Raw genomic sequence first — 21,572 nt, 5'->3', positions numbered from 1 at the left:
GTACTTTCACATAGCAATAATTCGGTCCCACAGAAAATACCCCAGGTTTGTGGTGAACAACACCCACTACCAGTTCACAGTCCTCCCATTCAGTCTGTCAGCGGCACCTCAGTTGTCCACCAAGTGCATGCCTGTTGAGGCTGCGTTCCTGCACAGGAGGCAGGTACAAGTGTTTCCATACCTCGATGATGGGCTCATCAAGGGCTGCTCCAGAGCTCAAATGGAGGCACAAGTCGACTTCATAGGAACGATGTTCGATGAACTGGGCCTCCTTCTGAATGAGGGGAAATCAACACTGTCCCCAGTTCAGAGGATAGAGTTTATAGGGGCAGTACTGGACTCAACAAGAGCCAGGGCATACCTCCCGGAAGCAAGGTTTCTGTCCCTTGACAACATCATATGAGGTCTTAGGCAGTTCCCCACCACCCATAGCAAGGAATTGCCTGAAACTCCTGAGACACGTGGCTGCTTGTACCTACGTAGTACAGCATGCCAGACTCAGACTTCGACCTCTTCAGGTATGGCTAGCGTTAGTATATCGGCCAGTCTGGGACAGCTTGGACAGAATCGTAATCCTGCCTTGCACAGTACTCAACTCCCTCCTGTGGTGGCTTGACCCACAGATAGTATGTGCAGGGATCCCCTTCATTATCCCCCAGCCATCTGTCTCGCTGGTGACGGATGTGTCAGCCTTGGGCTGGGGAGCACATCTGGGAGAGCTCAGAACACAAGGCCTCCAGTCTCAGGTGGAACATGTTCTCCACATCAATGTCAGAGAGCTGAGAGCAGTGCACCTGGCATGCCAGTCTTTCTGAGCCCATTTGACAGGGAGACGTGTATCAATTATGACAGACCACAGCACAGCGATGTTTTATATGAGCAAACGGGTGTGCATGCTCCTGTGACAGGAAGCCCTTATGTTGTGGGACTTCTGTGTAGAACATTTGATACATCTACAAGCATCGTACCTCCCTGGAGTACAGACCGAGTTGGTGGATATATCAGCAGGTTGTTCCACGGCCACAAGTGGCCCCTTTCCCTGGACGTTGCAAACTCAATTTTCCATCAGTGGGGTTTTCCCCAGATAGACCTGTTCACCACGCGATGCAACAGGAAGTGCCAGCAGTTCTGTTCCTCCCTAAATCACAGCCCAGGCTCCATCGTAGATGTGTTGCTCCTCCCATGGGGAGCATAGGCACTGACTCCATGGGTGCTCTGGGGCTAGAGCAATCACGGGGAAAAATTGGTGGTTGCTCTGCACCCACCGGCAGCTCCTCGACCCGCCCCAGCTCACCTCCGCCTCCACGCTGCCTCCCTTGAACGCGCCGCCACGTCCTGCTTCTCCCCACTCCCTCCCAGCGCTTGTGCCGCAAAACAGCTGTTTTGTGCGGCAAACGCTGGGAGGGAGGGGGGAGGAGGAGGAACGCAGCGCACTCGGGAAGAGGTGGGGCCAGAGCGGGGATTTGGGGAGGGTCCAATAGGGGCAGGGAGGGGGTGGAGTCGGGCAGGGGCCAAGGGCGGGCGCGAGCAAGGAAAGTTGGCGCCAGTGATGGGGAGGCTATGTCCTATATGTGTTTCTGCCTATCCCTCTCGTTCACAAGGTGCTCCTCAAGATACGGAGGGAACAAGCTTCGGTGATTTTTTCATAGCTCCAGCCTGGTGCCGCCAGCACTGGTACATATCATTCCTGGAAATGTCCGTGGAATCTTCAGTCACCTTGCCACTCGTCTCGGACTTACTAACTCAAGATCGCAGCCGTCTTCAACACCTGAACCTTGAGTCACTGCACCTCACTGCGTGGAAGCTCCATGGCTGAACCCGAAGGAGCTCTCTTGCTTGGACCCGGTTAGATATGTCCTCCTTGGCAGTAGGAAGCCTTCCACCAGGGCTACGTACCTTGCCAAGTGGAAGAGATTTTCAGTCTGCTTGGCGCAGCACCATTCGTCCCCAATGCTTGCATCAGTCTAATATAAGTGGCATGATCTCCATCTCAAGCAGCAGGACTGTCCATGTCATCAATAAGGGTTCCCTTGGCCGCCATCTCTGCCTTCTGTCCAGGCGCAGAGGGACGGTCAGTCTTCACCAACCCTATGGTCAGCCATTTCCTCAAAGGTCTCGACAGACTATACCCACAAGTCAGGCAGCCGGTCCTGGCCTGGGACCTCAACCTGGTTCTTTCCAGACTGACGGTGCCGCCTTTTGAACCGCTAGCAACGTGCTCCCTGCTCTACCTCTCATACAAGTTGGTGTTTCTGGTGGCAATAACTTCAGCTAGGAGGGTGTCTGAGCTCAAGGCCCTAACATCAGAGCCCCCTTACGCAGTGTTCTACAAGGACAAGGTTTAGCTCTAGCCTCACCCAGCTTTCCTCTCAAAGGTTGTCTCCCAGTTTCACATCAACCAGGACATCTTCCTCCCTGTGTTCTAGCCTAAGGTGTACTCTAGTGGCAGGGAGCAGAGGCTCCACTCTTTGGATGTCCGCAGAGCATTAGCCTTTTACATCGAGAGAATAAAGCTGTTCCGAAAGTCCATCCAACTATTCATGGCTGTGGTGGACAGAATGAAGGGTCTTCCAGTCTTTTCTCAACAAATTTCGTTGTGGATCTTGTCCTGCATCCGAGAGTGCTATAATCTGGCAGGGGTGCCTGCCCCTCCGATCACTGCGCACTCCACCAGGGTGCAGGCCTCTTCAACGACTTTCCTGGCTCAGGTGCCTACCCAGGAAATATGCAGGGCAGCGACATGGTCCTCCATACATACTTTCACATACATACTTACACACCTTATGCAATTACCCAGCAGGTCAGAGATGGCATGGCTTTTGGTAGAGCAGTACTCCAATTAGTGGACAACTCTGACCCCCATTCCTGAACTTGGGCTTGTGATTCACCTGACTGGAATTGACATGAACAAGCACTCGAAGAAAAAACGGTTACTCACCTTCCCGTAACTGTTGTTCTTCGAGATGTGTTGTTCATGTCCATTCCAATACCCACCCTCCTACCCTTCTGCCGGAGTACCCAGCAAGAAGGAACTTGAGCGGGGGTTGGGTCGGCAGGGGCCCTATATTGGGTGACATGAAGGCGCGACTCCAGGGGGCACCCAGGCCGACCCTATGAATACTGTTAGGGGAAAAATCTTCTGGCTGTTATGCACACAGTGCATGCACACCTGATTAGAACGGACATGAACAACACATCTTGAAGAGCAACAGTTACGAGAAGGTGAGTAACCGTTTTATATAAACTGCTCTCACTGTGTTTTCCTGTTTTGTATTATTTAGCTTGGCTAATCTTGAAGAATTTATAAAGAATGCTGATAGAGGTTTGAACAAAGAGGTTGAAAAAGGAGATTATGATGGTTTGGTGGAGATTATGGGTCATCTTATGGCTGTTAAAGAAAGACAGACCAGCACGGATGAGATGTTTGAGCCCCTGAAGCAAACAATTGAGCTACTGAAGATATATGAGCAAGAACTTACAGATGAGGTGTATAAGCAATTAGAGGTTGGTGAAAACCTATGACCAATACACAAAACTGCAAAATATTAGACACCTAAAAAGAAAGTGATCAGTGTATATTAGCGAATGTTAAGTACCCGGGTTTAGTAATCAGTAGGCCTCAGTGGGCAGATTATTTTGATAGCCAAGTGGCAGAACATCTGTTGTGGATGTGCCATCGCAGCTCCCTAGATAAAGCTACATCAAGATTGTCACTTACAGCAGAGATTTAGCCTGTTGTTAAGTGTGAACGATGCAGTGCCCCTCCCCAGATGGATAGCACTCACTGCATAAGAACAGAACACATGTTCAGGTAGATCTGTTAATTACTTTATGGAGTTACTTTTAATAGGTCCATTAAGCAGGTTTTTTGGTGAGTGCTGTAATGAGAGGGCATTAGTGCTTGGATGCAACCCCATGCTCTGGGTGTCCCTAAGCCTCTGACTGGCAGATGCTGGGACTGGACAACAGGGGCTAGATCACTCAGTAATTGCCCTGGTCTGTTCATTTCCTCTGAAGCATCTGGCATTGGCCACCATTGGAAGACAAGGTACTGGGCTGGATGGACCATTGGTCTGACCCAGTGCGGCAATTCTTATGTTCTTGTTACAAAGGGTAGTCCCTTGTTTAGGGCACTAGCCTAAGACTCGGAAGACTGGCATTTAATTCCTACCTCTGCTGCACGATTCCTGTGTGACCTTGTGCAAACCACCTTGGCATTAGGCAGCGGGTGCTTTTGAAAAATCTCACTAGGCACGGAGCTGCATCTTTTAGTGCCTGAATACCTTTAAAAGTCTGGCCCTTAGTATCTGGGCCTCAGTTCCCTCCGTGTCGTCCTTCCAAACCTCACAGGGGTGTTGTGAGGTGAAGTACATTGAGGTGTGAGGTGCTCAGTTACCAGGTTAACAGGGGCCTGAGAAATCTTTTAGATCCTGTTAAAATGGAAAAATACAAAATGAGAGGCTTATTACAAAGTCCAATTATTAAATATTCCTGGGGCCCCGGTGCAGGTTTCTAGGGCTAAAGGTGATCTTCCTCACAAAGTGACTCTCTTGTGGATTTGTGGAAGGAGGATTTCAGTTAAGCATTATAGGTGGAGTTTTGTTGGGTGTGACAGTTGCCTTATCTTGGGAATTCCTTGGTTTTTAGTGCTTGTATTCTTGTAAGTAAATTTCAGCAACTAAATTTTTTGCAGGGGAGTTAAAACACCAAGGCTGTCCTTAGGAGTAGAACTGGGGAACCATTTTTTTCTGTCCAGCAACTTTTCAGCTCCATGCAGTTGCATAGAGATCCAGTCAGTATCTTTACTTCCACATACAGCAAGAGAAATAGAGGCAAATAAGATCCTTTATATAATGCTCTCTTCTGCTATCTTGAGGAACCTAGATCTTAAGCTGATTGGTGCATGAATAGTCCATACAAATGGATAGAGTCTAACTGAAGGGGAGGACAGACAGCTGTTAAAGTAAGAAGTGGGCCAAAGCTCTGCTTGAATTTTGCCTTTTTCTTGCTACTTCCCCCATTGTGGTTTCAGTTGGGAAAGGAAGTAGAAAGAGCAAAGTATCCTCATAAGAGATGGAACTCTTCAAGGATTCTCTCAGAGGTGAAAGTAGGAAGCATTGGGACCTCTGTGGTGGGCAAGCCAGTTGCCAGGAGATTTTCCCCTTTGGAAGGTGTGGGTAACTATCCAAACTAAATGCAACCTCTGAACATGTCGAGTTTCATCCCAGACGTTTTTTTCTCTCCTGGCAAGCACTGGCAACTTTCAGTTACTCTTCTGACCCAAGTGAACAGGCACAAAAACAAGCTGGAAAGTTTCTTTTGTTACAGACTGTGAATGATCTATGAGACAGAACCACTATTCTGAGAGCACTGGTGGGGAAGAGGGGAATTGAGAGATGTGGAGGACTCGGGTCACAACACTGGCTGAGGCTCTGACCAGTGTTTTTTAATGAAAGACAAAGGAAGTCCATTCTCCAGACAAATACACAGCTTACGAAGAACCTGCCTTGTGAAACTTCTTTTCTTGGCACCTAAATGAAAGTGTCTTAGACTTCAGGGGTTCTGAGCATCCACAACTTCCAGTGATGTTCATGGGAGCTCTGAAAATTGGGCCATTTTTATTTAGATGGTAACATTAAGTACCCAAGTTTGAAAATGTTACCCTAGGAGTCTCTCCAGACAGGTCCTTTGACTATAACCACCTTTCCCTCTTCTGTTCTAAGATGGGACGGGACAGCATCTATTATAGAACCATCCAGTCTTCATTTTTAACTAAGTTGAAAAGATCAGCTTACCTGTTGAGCCCATCTTCCTGCTTCCATCCACTCCCAGGGGATGCACAAGAGCCAGCTGGACTTTGAATTGGGATCAGTATTTTTTGTACCCTAGGAGCAAGATTTTTTGTACATCAGCCTTCATGTACCCTAGGAGCAAGATTTAGGGTCACCTTTGTCTGGGCTGTCCACATTTCACAGGATTCTGGTGTGTGTAGAAAACATGGCAGGACATTTCAGGAGGGAAGAGGGTTTACACCTTCATAAGGGGTAAAATCTTCATTTATCTTCAAAGCTTAAAATTCATTCCCTGTTTTACTCCCAGTCATGTGTTTGCCCTTTATATCATGGCAAAAACCTCTTGATTGTGTGAGAGAGAAAATCTGGTATTTTTCCAGCCTGGGACTATCCATAAAGAAGTCAGATACATGTTATGTCAAGTGGCACATACTGTCAGCCAACATTTAATTTTTGCTTGCAGGAGCTGCCAGAAAAATGGAACAATATAAAGAAGTTGGCGATAACTGTGAAACAGCAAGTGGCTTCTTTGCAGGCAAATGAAGTGACAGTTATTCGCAAGAACTGTGCAGCATTTGATGTGGAACAGCAGAAATTCAGAGAGAGATTTCACAAAGAAGCACCATTCAGGTACAGACTAATTACAGCACCACAGAAATAAGAGAGAGAAGGGCTTAGTAGATCATTTGTGCTCTGCTAGGCATATTGTCTAACATCCACTTATCTTTCCCAATTGGTCAGAAGGCCAGGTATAATATCTGATATAGCATTTTTCTGGGGTCTCTATGCTGTAGTGGGTAGGGAGTGGATTCAGCGAGAGTAGGGTTAAAATTTTCAAAAGTGCCTAAGTCCCATTTTCAAAAGTGACTTAGGTGCATGGGAGTCTAAGAGTGACCAAAAGCATCTAAGGCCCAGATTTTTAAAGCTCTTTGGGTGCCTCACTCCCATTGATTTCCCTGGGAGATAAGTCTAGGTTGTAAGAAGTATTCAAGTGCCTAAGTCTCTTTTGAAAGTGGGACTTAGGATTTTAAGTGACTTAGGCACTTTTGAAATTTTTGCATTGAGTCTTTTATGTGTCTAACTATAAGCACCCTAAAATGGCCAAACCCTTCTCCCAGTCCCATGATTCCAGGATTGTGCATAGACAATAACCCAGGACAAAGAACCATTCCATGCATCCCCAGGACACAGAGTCCAGGGCTGCCATCAGAGAGTTGAAGGATGGAAGAGCATTCTAGGTACAGACTTGCAAATGATCAGTGTTAAATACCTGGGGTTGCCAGTTTCACCAGTATAATTTGTTTATCACAATGGTTTTGATGTTGTGCTGACACGTCACAGCACAGTATTGTCATACTATGTCAGAGTATCATAGAATCATAGAAATGTATGGTTGAAAGGGACCTTGAGAGGTCATCTAGTCCGTTCCCTTCATTGAGGCAGGACCACCAAAGGCTCTGAAGCAAAGTAAACTGTCATGGGATAAGAGGGAAGGTCTTCTCATGGATCAGTAACTGGTTAAAAGATGGGAGACAAAGGGCAGGAATAAATGGTCCGTTTTCAGAATGGAGTGAGTTAAACAGTGGGGTCCCTCCAAGGATCTGTATTGAGACCTGTGCTGTTCAACATATTCATAAATGATGTGGAAAAGGGAGTGAACAGTGAAGTGCAAAGTTTGCAGATGATACAAAATTATTCAAGATAGTTAAGTCCAAAGCTGACTGTGGAGAGTTAAGAGTCTGTTTTCCAAGTTGAACAGTCCCAGTCTTTTTAATCTCCCCATACACAGAAGCTGTTCCACACCCCTCATCATTTTTGTTGCCCGTCTCCAATTTTAATATATCTTTTTGAGATGGGACAGCCAAAACTGCACGCAGTATTCAAGGTGTGGGTGTACCATGGATTTATATAGTGGCATTATGTTTTCTGTCTTATTATCAATCCCTTTCCTACTGGTTCATAATATTTTGTTACCTTTTCTGACTGCTACTGCACACTGAACAGATGTTTTCAGAGAACTATCCATGATGACTGCAAGATCTTTTTCTTGAGTGATAACAGCCAATTTAGACCCCATCATTTTGTTTGTATTGTTGAGATTATTTTTTTCCAATGTGCATTACTTTGCATTTATCAACATTGAATTTCATCTCCCATTTTCTTGCCTCATCACCCAGTTTTGTGAGATCCCTTTGCAGCTCTTCAAAGTCAGCTTTGACTTAATTATTTTGAGTATTTTTGTATCATCTGCAAACTTTGCTATCTCACTGTGTACCCCTTTTTCCAGATCATTTATGAATATATTGAACAGCACTGGTCCCAGTACAGGTCCTTGGGGGACCCCATTATTTACCTCTCTCTGCTGTGGAAACTGCCCACTTATTCCTATCCTTTCTTTCCTATATTTTAACCAATTACTGATCCATGCGAGGATCTTCCCTCTTGTCCCATGACTGACTCCTTACTTTGCTTAAGAACCTTCGGTGAGGGACTTTGTCAAAGGCTTTCTGAAAGTCCAAGTACACTGTATCAACTGGATCTACCTTTTTCACATGTTTGTTGACACCCTCAAACAATTCTAATAGATTGTGAGGCATGATTTCCCTTTACAGAAGTTGTATTGACTCTTCCCCAACATATTGTGTCTGATAATTCAGTTCTTTACTATAGTTACAACCAGCTTGTCTGGTATTGAAGTTAGGCTTATAGACCTGTAATTGCCAGGATTGCCTCTGGAGTCTTTCTAAAAAACTTGGCGTGACATTAGCTATCCACCAGTCATCTGGTACAGAGTCTGATTTTAGTGATAGTTACAATGGTATGGAAAAAGTGGATGCAGAAGTGTTATTTACCCTTTCCCATAATATGAAGAATGGGTCACCTAATGATATTAATAGGTAGCAAGTTTAATACAAACAAGGAAATACTTTTTCACACAACATACAATTAACCTGTGAAGCTCATTGCCATGGGATGTTGTGAAGGCCAAAAGTATAACTGGGTTCAAAAAAGAATTTGACAAGTTCACAGAGGATGGGTTCATCGATGGCTGTTGGCCAAGATGGTCAGTGATACAACATTATGCTTGAAGCGAACCTAAACCTCTGACTTACAGAAGCCAGGAAGGTAAGACAGAGGTGAGTATCTTCAAAATTGCCCTGTTCTGTATACTCCTCCTGAAGCTCTGGTACTGACCACTGTTGGAGACAGGGTACTGGGCTAGATGGACCATTGGTCTGACCCAATATGGCCGTTCTTATGACCCGGTATACCTAGACCATCCTTGACAGGTGTTTGTCTCACCTATTCTTAAAAAACCTCTAGTGATGGGGATTCCACAACCTCCCTTGGTAACCTATTCAAATACATAACTATCCTTAGAATTGGAAAGTTTTACCTAATATCTATCCTAAATCTTCCTTGCTGCACAAATTCAGCTGATTACTTCTTGTCCTACCTTCAGTGGACAGAGAGCACTCTGTCCTCTTTATAACAGCCCTTAACATATGTGAAAGCTGTTATTAGGTCCCCTTTCAGTCTTCTTTTCTCAAGACTAAATATGCCCAGTTTTTTAATCTTTCCTCATGGGTCAGAGTTTCTAAATCTTTTATTATTTTTATTGCTCTCTGTGTTCTCTCCAGTTTGTCAATATTGTTGTTAAAGTGTGGTGCCCCAAACTGGACACAACACTCCACTGAGGCTTCACCAGAGCTGAGTAGAGCAGGACATTTACCTTCCATAAGACACACTCTGATTAATACACCTGTCACATTTTGAGGAGCAATCAAGACTAGGCAGGATCACCACTGCCCTGTAACCCCGGGTGCCTCACAATACTTTGCCATTGTAGCTCCCAACCTGGGCTGCTCACAAACAGCCTACCAGCATGCAAGTCACACCCTGAATGTCTGTGTATAGCCACAGTCGTGGTCCAGCAACTCTGGCCTCAGCAGCCTATCAGCAACACCAGCCACACTCTGGCTGCCACCAGCCTGGGTTACTACTTGCAGGATGATCCCAACATACTCCCAGTGCCAAATGTTTGTGTTCTGCACTGTCAATCTCTCTCCTGGGCATTTCACATATTAAAAGTCTGTTGCCCCTGTAAGGGTTTGATATTCAACAGTTTTCTACTTTAAATCCTCTCCCTTGGCATTACCAAGCAGTTCAGTTTAAACACAGCACTGAGTTAGCTTTGATTAAAAAATAAAACAAGTTTATTTAATGGCAAAGAGAGAGATTTGAAGTGCATATAAGTACAAGGTATTACAGGTAGAAACGGGTACGAGAGAAATAAAGATAAAACACTTTCTAGTTGCTAAAATGTAACCAGCTAGTCTTGGTTCAAGGTCAAATCCTTACCACAGGATCCCAGCAACATTGCTGCCCAAATTCTCAGTCAGGATCCCCCCCAAAAAGTCAAAAGGCTGGTTCCTTTGTTGTCTTAGGTGAAAGAGAGAGAGCCTTGGGTGTTTTTGTCCCTCACTTTTAAAGTCCACTCACCCTTCAAAATGTATGTACCTGAGGGTTACCCCTAGATAAAGTTCCTTCCGACGGAGACATGGAGTCTCGTGGTGAAGGAGGTTCCATGTTGTTGCTAAAATGCACATTGATCTGTTCCTGCCCCCTTCCTGCCAAAGAATGGCCACTTGAGAGGTGATGGCCAATCAGCTTTGATGACACCTGGCTAGAGGCGTCAGCTTGTCCTTTGTCTCTGAGGAACAGATTTATCCTCTCCCAGACTGGTAACCCCTTGTAGTCATAATTTCAGCTTTAGTTCATAACTCATAATACACATTTCGTGCATAGGCTACATATGAATATCAATGATCAATGTGGTGTTAGTTTTTAAATGATACCTCACAAGGCATATTTTCCACAAAGATTATTACAATAATGTGTGGGGTGTGAATACAGGGGTGCTTTTGGTGACAATATTATTTTTTGCAACTGCATCCCATTACTGGCTCTCATTCAATGTGTGATCTGCAGTAACCCCAGACCTTTTCTGCAGTACCAACACCTAACCAGTTGTTCCCCATTTTGTAGTTGTGAGTTTGATTTTTCCTTCCTAAGCATAGTACTTTGTTCTTTTCTTTATTGAATTTCATCTTGTTGATTTCAGAACACATCTCTAATTTATCAAAGTCATTTTGAATTCTCATCCTGCCCTCCAAAGTGCTTGCAACCCCTCCCAGCTTGGTGTCATCCACACATTTTCTAAACATACTCTCCACTCCATTAGCCACATCATTAATGAAAATATTGAATAGTAAGTGACCCAGGACAGATCCCTGTGGGACTCCAATAGCTATGTCTTCTCAGTTTGAGAGTGAACTATTGATAAATACTCTTTGAGTATGTTTTTTCAACTACTTGTACACTTAATTTAGAGCATATTTCCCTAGTTTTCTTATGAGAATGTTATGTGGGACTGTATCAAAAGCCTTACTAAAATCAAGATCTGTCACAATTATAGCTTCTCCCCTACCCACTAGGCCAGTAACCCTGTCAAAGAAGGAAATTTAGGTTGGTCGGGCATGATTTGTTCTTGAAAAATCCATGTTGGCTTTTACTTACCCTATTGTCCTCTAGGTGTTTATAAACTGATTGTTTAATCATGTGTTCCAGTATCTTTCCAGGCATTGAAGTTAGGTTGATTAGTCTATAATTTCCTGGGTCCTCATTGTTCTCCTTTTTTTAAAGACAAGTTCTATGTTTGCCTTTCTCCAGTTCTCTGTGACCTCATCAATCCTCCATGAGTTCTCAAAGATAATTGCTCATGGTTACAAAATGATTTTGGCTAGTTCCTTAAATACCCTAAAGTGAATTTCATCAGGCCTTGCTGACTTGAATAAATCTAACTCATCTAAATATTCTTTAATCTCTTCTATCCCTGTTCTGCCTTGTGTTCCTCGCCGCCTTGTTGTTAATATTAATTGTGTTAAGCATCTGGTCACAATTAACCCTTCAAGTGAAGATTGAATCAAAATAGACATTAAACAGCTCAGCCTTCTTAGTGTCATCTATTATTAGCTCTGTTCCCCCACTGAGTAGAGTACCTACACTTTTATTAAGGTCATAATAACGGCCATACTGGGTCAGACCAATGGTCCAGCTAACTCAGTATCCTGTCTTCTGACAGTGGCCGGTGTCAGATGTTTCAGAGGGAATGAACAGAACAGGGCAATTTATCGAGTGATCCATCCTGTTGTCCATTCCCAGCTTCTGGCAGTCAGAGGGTTTAGGGACACCCAGAGTATGGGGTTGCTTTTCATTTTTCTCTTGCTCTTAGTGTACTTATATAACCTCTTCTTAGTGTCTCTTATGTCCCTCGCTATGTGTACCTCATTTTGTGGCTTTGCCTTTCTGATTTTATCCTTATCTGCTTGCGCTCTTCTTTTGTACTCACCACTAGCAATTTCTCTATGCTTCTTCTTTACGGAGGATTCCATTTTGATTTTCAGGTCATTAAAGCTTTCCTAAGGGAGCCATATTAACCTCCTACTATTTGTCATCTCTTTCCTTTGCATCAGCATAGTTTGCTGTTGTGTCTTTAATAATGTCTCTCTGAGAAACTGCCAGCTCTCCTGAACTTCTTTTTCCCTTAGATTTTCTTCCTATGGGACCTTACCTACCAGTTCTCTGAATTTGTTAGTCTGCTTTGCTGAAGTCCATTGTTCTTATTCTGCTGCTCTCACTCCTTCTTTTCTTTCGACTCATGAAATCTTATCATTTTATGATCACTTTCTACCAAGTTCCCTTTCACCTTAAGATTCACAGCCAATACGTTCCTGTTGGTCAAAATCAAGTCTAAAACATCTGCCCCCCCGGTTGCATCCTTTACCGTCTGAAACCAAGAAGTCATTCTTGATACATTCCAAGAACTTACTGGACATTTTGTGTTTTGCCAGATTACTACCCAGTGGATGTCTGGGTAGTTCAAGTGCCCCTTACTACTAGGTATACTGCTGTTATTTGTTGTGGGATACACAGTACCCCCCCATTGCCAGGATGATGGCAGTGCTGGGACCTAGGGAGACAGCTATAGGTGCTTCTTTGCCCCCCAGACTATGCCAGGATAGCCCCTAGTGTAAATGCAGGGTATGTCAACAGAAGGAGGAGTTGTGCTGGTGTAGGATGTGTGCAAGTGTACGAGAGATGTAGGCAGAAGCACTCTTCAGTCAGCACAGCTGCATCTCCACTTTTTTTTTTTCTGGTATAGCTGTGTCAGCTAGGGGGATAGGATGATTTATTGCACTCCTAGCCACTTGCATAACTTTGTAGCGTAGACCAGCTCCCTGGCTCCAGCAGAGCAGCTTTGAGCCTGGAGTGAGGCTTTCCCGGGCTCCAGGTCCAAGCATTGTTTTAATCTTTTCCTGTTGATTCCTGCATTGAATAAAGAACATTCTTCCAATAGTTGTACAGTTTTTATAGCTAGAGGCCTACTTGGCCAGAAACACAAAGGCTTATGAATGGAAATGCTCTTAGAAACCTTGTGTAAATGAATGAAAGAGAGTTCCCTTCATGTTGTGTCTCCCTCCTTAGTGAAAGTGACTCTCCTTTAAAGCACACTACTTTGCACTCATGTAGCAGTGTGATAAAATACATTCATAAAATCCCCCCTGCGCACATGAGAGAGGAATAACTCTACCCCACTGAACTGGGCTCGCTTCTGTAAATGTCATTCTCTGGAGGCTGGGGTAGAATCAGCTGCATTGACCAGATCGGTTGTAATGGCCCTTGAATGGGTGAGCCACTTAGCTTTTTGAGTTGTCTTGCCATTAGCTTGTACCTCAGGCTGACAGCGAGCATGTGAATCTGGGGCACAAAGAGGAAAAAATGGCTTTTTGTTTCCTTTTAAAAAGTATCAGTGTTTCTGACAATTTTACCTCCCATTTAGCCATTATTTAACACGTAACTCCATGTTAGTAGAGACTACAGGCAGAAAGATGACTATGCTCTGAAAAAGAGAATGAGGGTACAAATGGGAATTTAAAATGGCATCAGTTCTGCAATGGGGAATAACCATTAGAGCATACTAGAGCTGTGATGTCTTTACTGTGTCTCTTGTACAAGCTGCTTTGCATTATATTTTATTTGAAGTGTTTATAATCTTACTTATGAAGAATGAAAATTGCTTTATAGGTTTGACATTGAAAATCCTTACCTAATGCTGGATGCAAACCACATTGAGATAAAACAAATGGAGTCAACCATGGCCTCACTTTACGAATCAGCTGGTTTGTTTGAAGTCAATGTTCCTGATTATAAACAGCTAAAGCAATGCAGGAAGGAAGTTTGTCTTCTCAAGGAACTCTGGGATATGATCTCTGTGGTGACATCTAGCATAAACGACTGGCAGGCCACGAAATGGAAGGATATTAATGTGGAAAACATGGACCTTGAATGCAAAAAGTTTGCAAAGGATATTCGGAACCTGGATAAAGAAATGAGGGTGTGGGACGCATTCACTGGGCTGGACAACAGGGTGAAGAACATCCTGACATCTCTGAGGGCTGTGGCAGAGCTTCAGAATCCCGCCATCCGGGAAAGGCACTGGAACCAGCTGATGCAGGCAACAGGTGTGACATTCACCATGGATGCAGACACCACACTGGCCGACCTCCTGAGGCTCAACCTGCATAACTTTGAGGATGAGGTTCGGGGCATAGTGGATAAAGCAGTTAAGGAAATGAGCATGGAGAAAGTCTTGAAAGAGCTAAAAAGCACTTGGAGCAGCATGGAATTCCAGTATGAACTGCACCCCCGGACGAACATCCCCCTGCTGAAATCCAACGAGGAGCTCATTGAAACTTTAGAAGACAACCAGGTGCAGCTGCAGAATCTGATGACATCCAAGTATATTGCCTTCTTCTTAGAGGAAGTATCCGGATGGCAAAAGAAGCTGTCCACAGCCGACACAGTCATTTCTATCTGGTTCGAAGTGCAGCGGACATGGTCTCACCTGGAAAGCATATTTATTGGCTCAGAAGATATCCGGGCGCAGCTTCCTGAGGTGCGCAGCAGAATGACAGGAGTCATGTTCTCCTCAGTCAGAAAGGAACGCAGGACAACCTCCATTATCCCAACCAGAGCTGTCTGAAATGCAACAAACCCTTTGGTGGCTACTTGTCACACTGGAAATTCCCTTAGTTGCCTGGGCTTATTCAGCATCCCCAGGACATTTGGATAAAGGAGGTTGTGCTTTTGTTTCTTTCTTGGGTTGTCCCAGGAGGCTGAAAGCCCTCACTGATCTCCCCTCTCCCCTGTACACTGCACATACAGAGTTTGTTACTGTAGGGCTGCACGTGAGTGTGGGGCTGCTGACATTGTTTATCGTAGGAAACATATTGGCCTGGTTGTGCTGGCAGAGGAAATACAGATCATTACATGGATTTTGCAGATATAAAGTGTGGGCCACTGACAGTATTTAGCCCTGACAGTATCCCTGTAAAAGTGTTTAACAGAGAGCTGGGCCAGGCATTCCACTGCTCATTCTCTGAAAAGCAGTATAGATTAATTGTACCAGGATTTCACTCTCCTTTGGTGTCCTGTAGAGGAAAATCTAAACTACTATTGGTTTCCTGTCCTATTATAGTGTAGACAGTCTAGAGCTCAGTTCTGTGTGTGGCAATGTGTCAGGGTGTAAAGTTCGCTTTTGCACTCTGCTAGACTGGTTTCTGTGTGCAGGGCCAACCCCCTGTTATAAGTGTGAGCAGCCTGAGCATTGCTGTGACTTACACCAGCTACCAACAGACATGGGAGGTTGAAACCACAATCGAGAGTGAGAGCACGTTGGCCAGGGGTGGAATGTCCGTGAAGCTTGCTGTACTTGCTCTGTGCAGACAAGCTCCATTCAGGTTCTTTTCACCAGCATTAAAGGCAAATAGATGCTTTTGGTTTTGTTGACAAAGAAATCTCTGAGCATTTCATTGAGAGGTTGGGGCGGAATCCTGACCCCTTTGAAGTCCAGGGGTGGTTGTGGTTCACCATTGACTTCAGTGAGGCCAGGATTTTGAATGTGGCTGTATTTATTCTTCACTTAAGTGCACTAGAAGCAGAACTTTATTCATCAGTGTGGCCAGATGATGGAGTCTTTTCAGTAAAGAAATGCGTGTTTGACCGGTGGCTGTAGCTTCTCTCTTGCCATTTGTAGGACTCCAAGCGTTTTGAAGGAATTGATGTTGATTTTAAAGAACTGGCCTACGATGCGGAGAAAACGCCGAATGTCGTTGAGGCTACTAATAAGCCAGGTCTTTATGAACAACTGGAGGATATTCAGAGCAGGTTAGTAACACTTTTCGGACTTTGAGGGACACTGCATTTAGCTGCGATAAGTTTACTTACTCTCTGTTCTCAGATCTCTCTACTGGGTGGTGATGGCCATCTCTGTTCAGCCAGTCACAACAACACTAAACTTTATTTAGACTTTGTGTTTGTGATCCACCAATCTGTAACCCAACAAGCTGTTATCGCAATGTTCAGGCTGAGAAGTTCTGTGCACAGAAGTCCAGACACTCAAAACATAAGGTGCTGAGTGCAATGTGAGCTCACCCATCTTACATGTATGCTCTATCTCTATAGAGCAGTGTAACCAGTCCTAAAAAATGCAAACCATCTGTAGCATGGCTACGTCCATGTTCTTTTGAGACCTTTAACTATGGTGTGTTTAAATTTACCCCCTCAGTGCTGCAGAGATAGCCTTGCCACATGAGACTGCTAGATACTTTGAGGAATGCCCTATTGCACTGAGGCAGATAAATAAATACGTTTCAGTGTGCTAATTTGACTGGGAAGTGCACACTTGAAAACTCAGTGTGAAGGCTGTTTTGGTCAGTAGTATTCCACTACTAATAACATTGTTAATTTAAAACAAACCTCTCAGCTCTACAAAGCCCATATTCCTCACTGAGGAGTAGCTAAGTGCTATATATGAAATTTATGATTTTAGCCATTTTTAGTTTTGAGTGCAAAAAGTCACAAGGTTTAAATTGGAAGTTCGGAATCTCATAAACTCAAACAGCTGAACAGATTTAGGTCAGACCAAGCTTGAGCAATTTCATCCCAACATGAACATGGTTGGGGGAGTTGTGTGTAGTTCCAAAAGGCTGGGTTAGACTGCAGGAGTCTTCTGAACTTATGTGTCTGAGGGCTTTATACTGCTTCACATCACCATAGTATCTGGGCACCTTCCACATAAAATCAATAATACTGGGTATATCCCTAGTGGAGAGCCTGGAGTCTATAGCCATGTCTATACTACAGCCACCCCAGCGGCACAGCTGTTGCACTCCTGCTGTACTGCGATAGTGAGAGGCTTTGTGCATCGACAGAAGGGATGTTTCCATCAACATAGGTAATCCACCTTCTGAGAGGTGGTAGCTAGGTCAACGGAAGAATCTTTCCTTGACCAAGGTCTATCCCGGGGGTTAGGTTGTCCTAACTATGGGCTAAGTGTGCAAAATTTTTCTCAGCCCTGAGTGATGTAGCTAGGGCAACATAAATGTTAGGTGTAGACAAGGCCTCTGTCACTTCTTACTTTTTGGGTCAAAAGTCTGCCTCTGAACATGAATTACAATATTAGATGCTAAGCAGAATGTATGTGTGTTGATTCTGGACTTGGTTTCTCTGCTTTGTTGCACCAGATTGGCTCTGTGTGAGAAGGCCTTGGCTGAATACTTGGACACCAAGAGGTTGGCCTTTCCCAGATTTTACTTCATTTCTTCTGCGGATTTACTGGACATTCTTTCCAATGGCACCAACCCGCAGCTAGTAAGTCTCACACATTACTGCCTTTGCCTTTGAACAGTGGAGTGGTGGATAGAGTGACAAGCCCAGAACATGCCTGTAGCTTCTTCTAGAAAGTAATGTTTTTCTGTTCCCCCCCAGTAGTAACATGAACGATAATTTCTCTGGAGTTATTGGTATATAACTTTCCACTAGATGGCAGCAAGTACATCACATTCTCGTCTCTAAACATTGGGAAGCATTACCGATTGTTCTAATAAAGCTCCTTTAAGCCTGATTAGTGTATGTTTTTGACACCGTACGAGGGACAGACTTTGTTCTTGGAGGCTCTGAGGTTTGAAGGAACAGACTTTCTCTAAAGATCTCAGCGAAAGCTTGCAACGGTGACTGGGAATTTGGATGGCTCAGTTTTGGGCCATTTTCAGAAAATGCCAAGCACCTGCCCTTGAAGGAGTCTCAAGTTGGGCACCCAAAAATGGAGGCACCTAAAATAACTGATCGTTTCAGAAAGCTCCATCTTGCAGTATTCTCACCCTGGGTTTGGGCGCCTTAATGTGAGACTGGTGGCACTCCTTTTGCTCTTGCGTTGTTTGATCCGGTAGAGGAGAAGGGAGAAGTTAGGCCCCCGGGGACACCACGCCGTGTGCCACCCTTGCTGCACTACTCAGAATGCTTCAAAGGGGAAATCCTCAAATCTAAATCTGAGTCAGCCTTGATCTCTGAGCACGAGGCTCAGTGATAGCAATGCCTGTGCCAGGCAGGGCTCCATCCAAAGGAAGCCAAGGCCCCTGCTAATTGATGGCTCCTCAGTGTCCTTGGCATCTGAGGTTGATGGCAACGATCTCTGGCTCTGGATGGGCTGGAGTCTCCACACAGGAGACGGGACCAAGGCAGGAGGTGCCAAGAGAGAAGGGGCAGGCTGAGGGACAGGCTGATGAGGGCTCCAGTTATCTGGAGAGCTCCTCTGAGGCCAAATGTGTCTTGACTCCAGAGAAGCATCAGCACAGTGACTGCAGGGCATGGGAGGACTCGACCTTTCCCCAATCCCCACCAAAGGTGCCCCAGACAGCTGATGCTGTCATTCTCATTCCTTGTTTTGTGCTGTACTAGTGCCATTGTGCTGGGCACTGCGCACACGTGGAGTACAGGATGGTCCCAGCTCTGAAGAGCTTACTGTGTAAATACAATCAACATTTCCTGTTAGACCCGCTCCAGGGATTAGCAAGCAGTGCTTAATTTTGCCAGGGCTGAGCCCCGGCACCTTTAGGCTTGACAGTTCATACTCCCGGCACCTCTGGGCTGGCTGCATCAGTTATGATTGTAAAAAAAATTGCTTGAGCCCCTGCACCTCTTTCACTACACATTAAGCACAGTTTGCAGGGTCCACAGTTACGAGGTACCTGGGCCAGGAAACCTGTCCAGCAAGGTTGCTCTGTTCTTTTACACTTTTCTGGACCAGTTGCCGGTGGAGGTATGGTAGGTCCCTCTCACAATGTTGCATCAATCTTGACTTTCCTTTCTGGGAGCTCTGCCTCCTGCACAGTCAAAGGGACTGGCAGGAATGAATGGAGGCCAGCAGTAATACTCAAGACACGTTGCCATGGCATGTTCAATAGGAGGCCTGGCCTGCACTCTACCCCCACGGCCTGAAAGGGAATACTTAGGGGATTCCCAGCAGTTGGGCTCTGAGGAGCTCGGAGCCAGGACTGAGAATCTTGGCAGGATGCTCTCTTCAGAGAAGCAGGCTTGCAACACAAGCAGTGTTCCCATTTGAACTCATTTGACCTTCCATGGAGAATGTATTTTCTCAGTGTGGGTTAGCATTAAGCAGCAGCTCTTGTGAAGGGTTTTGCACTCTGACAAGGATGCACTGGGGTGGTTTGGTCAATTTATGCTTCTGGATGGAGCTGATAGTGAGAAAAAGTGCAGTGGTTGAGGTGTCTGTGGTTGAAAATGAAACATAACCTGTTTTTGCAAGGCCAAGCTTGTAAATGGATGTGTATTTATGGGGGGATATGGCTGGCAGTGGTTGGCAGATTCTAGGATAAGAGTGTTCAGAGGCCTTCAGGAAAGCTCAGTGCTGTTTAAAGTGACTTCTCTGTGGCATATTTCAGTTTGAACAAGACGCCCAGTAGTCTCTGCTCCTTGAATGATGATGCTGACTAGAAAGCAGTGCACATGCATCAGGTGTTTCTCCCTTACAGGCAGCCACAGAAGACCCATTACACACAAAGGAGAACAGTATGAACTGTAAAATATGGGCCATCCAGGGTTCAATCAAATGATGAGCCTAGCTAAAGCAAATGCAGATCAAGCTCTTGTGAGTTCCAGTTCTTGTGTATGCGGACCTTGGTTAATAGAGTGGATGTTTCACCATCAGGGACATTCGTTCTGGAGGTTCTAATGCAGGAAATGCCTCTTCCAGAAGCAGTATTTCTAGGGGCTCGCCAATGCAATCAAGTCATTCTAAAGGTATTGCTACAGGGAATGGTTTCAGAGTAGCAGCTGTGTTAGTCTGTATCCGCAAAAAGAAAATGTTCTGCACATGTGTTAGTCTCTAAGGTGCCACAAGTACTCCTTTTCTTCTTGCTACAAGGAGTGACATCCACATGGTTGACTGGATTATGGGATGGCATGGTGAGGAACTGCACTGTAGAGAAAGTTGCAATGATATTGCTGTTTAAAGAAATTCCCTTAACTGCATTTCGTGGCGTTCCTAGGTTTTGTTTCCTTTTCCTGTCCCCAGCAGGGCAGAGTTGTATGGGATGCATTGTATGGGAGTTGTATGGGAGGCATTACCTTCATTGTTACAGGCTGTGCTTTGGAATCCCCATATTCTGGAAGTGTGTGGTAAGAAATTCTGTAGAAAAATCTTAGCTCTGTTTTTCATTAGTGAATATACCACCAATGTAGGTAAGGTAGATTATTACTTTTATAGGAGTTTGTCGTCATGGTAACACCTGGATGTCTATACCATGATACAGCTAAGTCAGAGCGCCTGGCCGGCACAACGGGATATTGGCGGGATAGCTGTGTGCGCCCAGGGTGTGCTTACACTGAAGCTGGAGGTGTCATTTCCAGCTCACGTAGGTGTACATGTGTTAGCTCTGATTGCACTAGAACACTAAAACTAGCTGGGTAGCCGTGGTGGTGTGGGTGGCAGGACGGGATAGTGCCTGAGTGTGTACCTAGCGTCTCAGATGGGAATCATACTCAGGTGGCCAGCCCCTCCTGTGCCTCTGCAACTGTGTGCTATTATTAGCATGCTAGCTGTGTCAGAGCTAGCCTGTGTACATCCACCCGAGTGGAAACGTAACCATCTAGTTCCAGTGTAGACATACCTCCCGTCAGTCGGGAAGCTCCAGCTAAACCCATTTTCTTTAGCAATTGAATAACAGGGCTGTGATGCCTTGTTCTGATTCATCTTGAAATTGATTTGTAAAATTGACAGACGTTTTCACAGTGAATGCTGAACTTTACTCAATCCAGACTCAATTAGCATTTCTATTTTTTTGTTAGCTAGTGGAGAATCTCTTCCAGTTAAGAAACCTTTCAGATAAGGAGATATATGATTATATGAAGTTCAGGTTAGTCAGGGCTCAGTGCATATATAGAAATGCCATTATTTTCTGCTGACATATAATATTTCTTATAGTTTTTCTGTGCTCCTTGGTTTTTTCAACCCTTGAAACCTCACAGTTGTGCATTTGATCAATACCACAAAGACAGGGGGAAAAAACAGGAGAAACTCAGAAAAAATACCACCTTGAAATGCTCACTGGTATTGGAAGGAATTCTGTGAGCATTGTCTGTTATACCTATTTAAAACTGTTTACAATAAAATCAAGTAAATGTCAAGAAGGATAAAATATGGATAAACTCTTGGCCTTTTCATTGTAGTCTCTGAGGCTGTCTGATCATTCCTAACAGAGGATTAAATGCACAACAATATTATCATAGCAGATCTGGCATTGAACTTGTAAAGATTCAGGTATATCCAAGGTTTTTCTGGTGGTGTTGAACTGAGTG

General features: G+C 44.7%; 1 protein-coding gene across 1 annotated transcript in view; it reads left to right on the top strand.

Moving 5' to 3' along the window:
* The window catches only part of DNAH9 (dynein axonemal heavy chain 9), a 387,812-nt gene that overhangs the window by 64,604 nt on the left and 301,636 nt on the right, over positions 1 to 21,572 (top strand). The window contains exons 18-22 of the mRNA XM_084647504.1: positions 3,282 to 3,504; positions 6,256 to 6,422; positions 13,941 to 14,811; positions 15,952 to 16,082; positions 17,441 to 17,567. Of these exons, the coding sequence (XP_084503630.1) occupies positions 3,282 to 3,504; positions 6,256 to 6,422; positions 13,941 to 14,811; positions 15,952 to 16,082; positions 17,441 to 17,567 (1,519 nt within the window). The remainder of the gene's footprint in view (positions 1 to 3,281; positions 3,505 to 6,255; positions 6,423 to 13,940; positions 14,812 to 15,951; positions 16,083 to 17,440; positions 17,568 to 21,572) is intronic.

The sequence above is a fragment of the Lepidochelys olivacea genome (genome assembly GCF_965140295.1).
Source record: "Lepidochelys olivacea isolate rLepOli2 genome assembly, chromosome: 14".
Classification (NCBI taxonomy): Eukaryota; Metazoa; Chordata; order Testudines; family Cheloniidae; genus Lepidochelys; species Lepidochelys olivacea.
The sequence above is the reverse complement of the archived record's forward strand: the minus strand, read 5'-3'. Positions and strand labels throughout refer to the sequence as shown.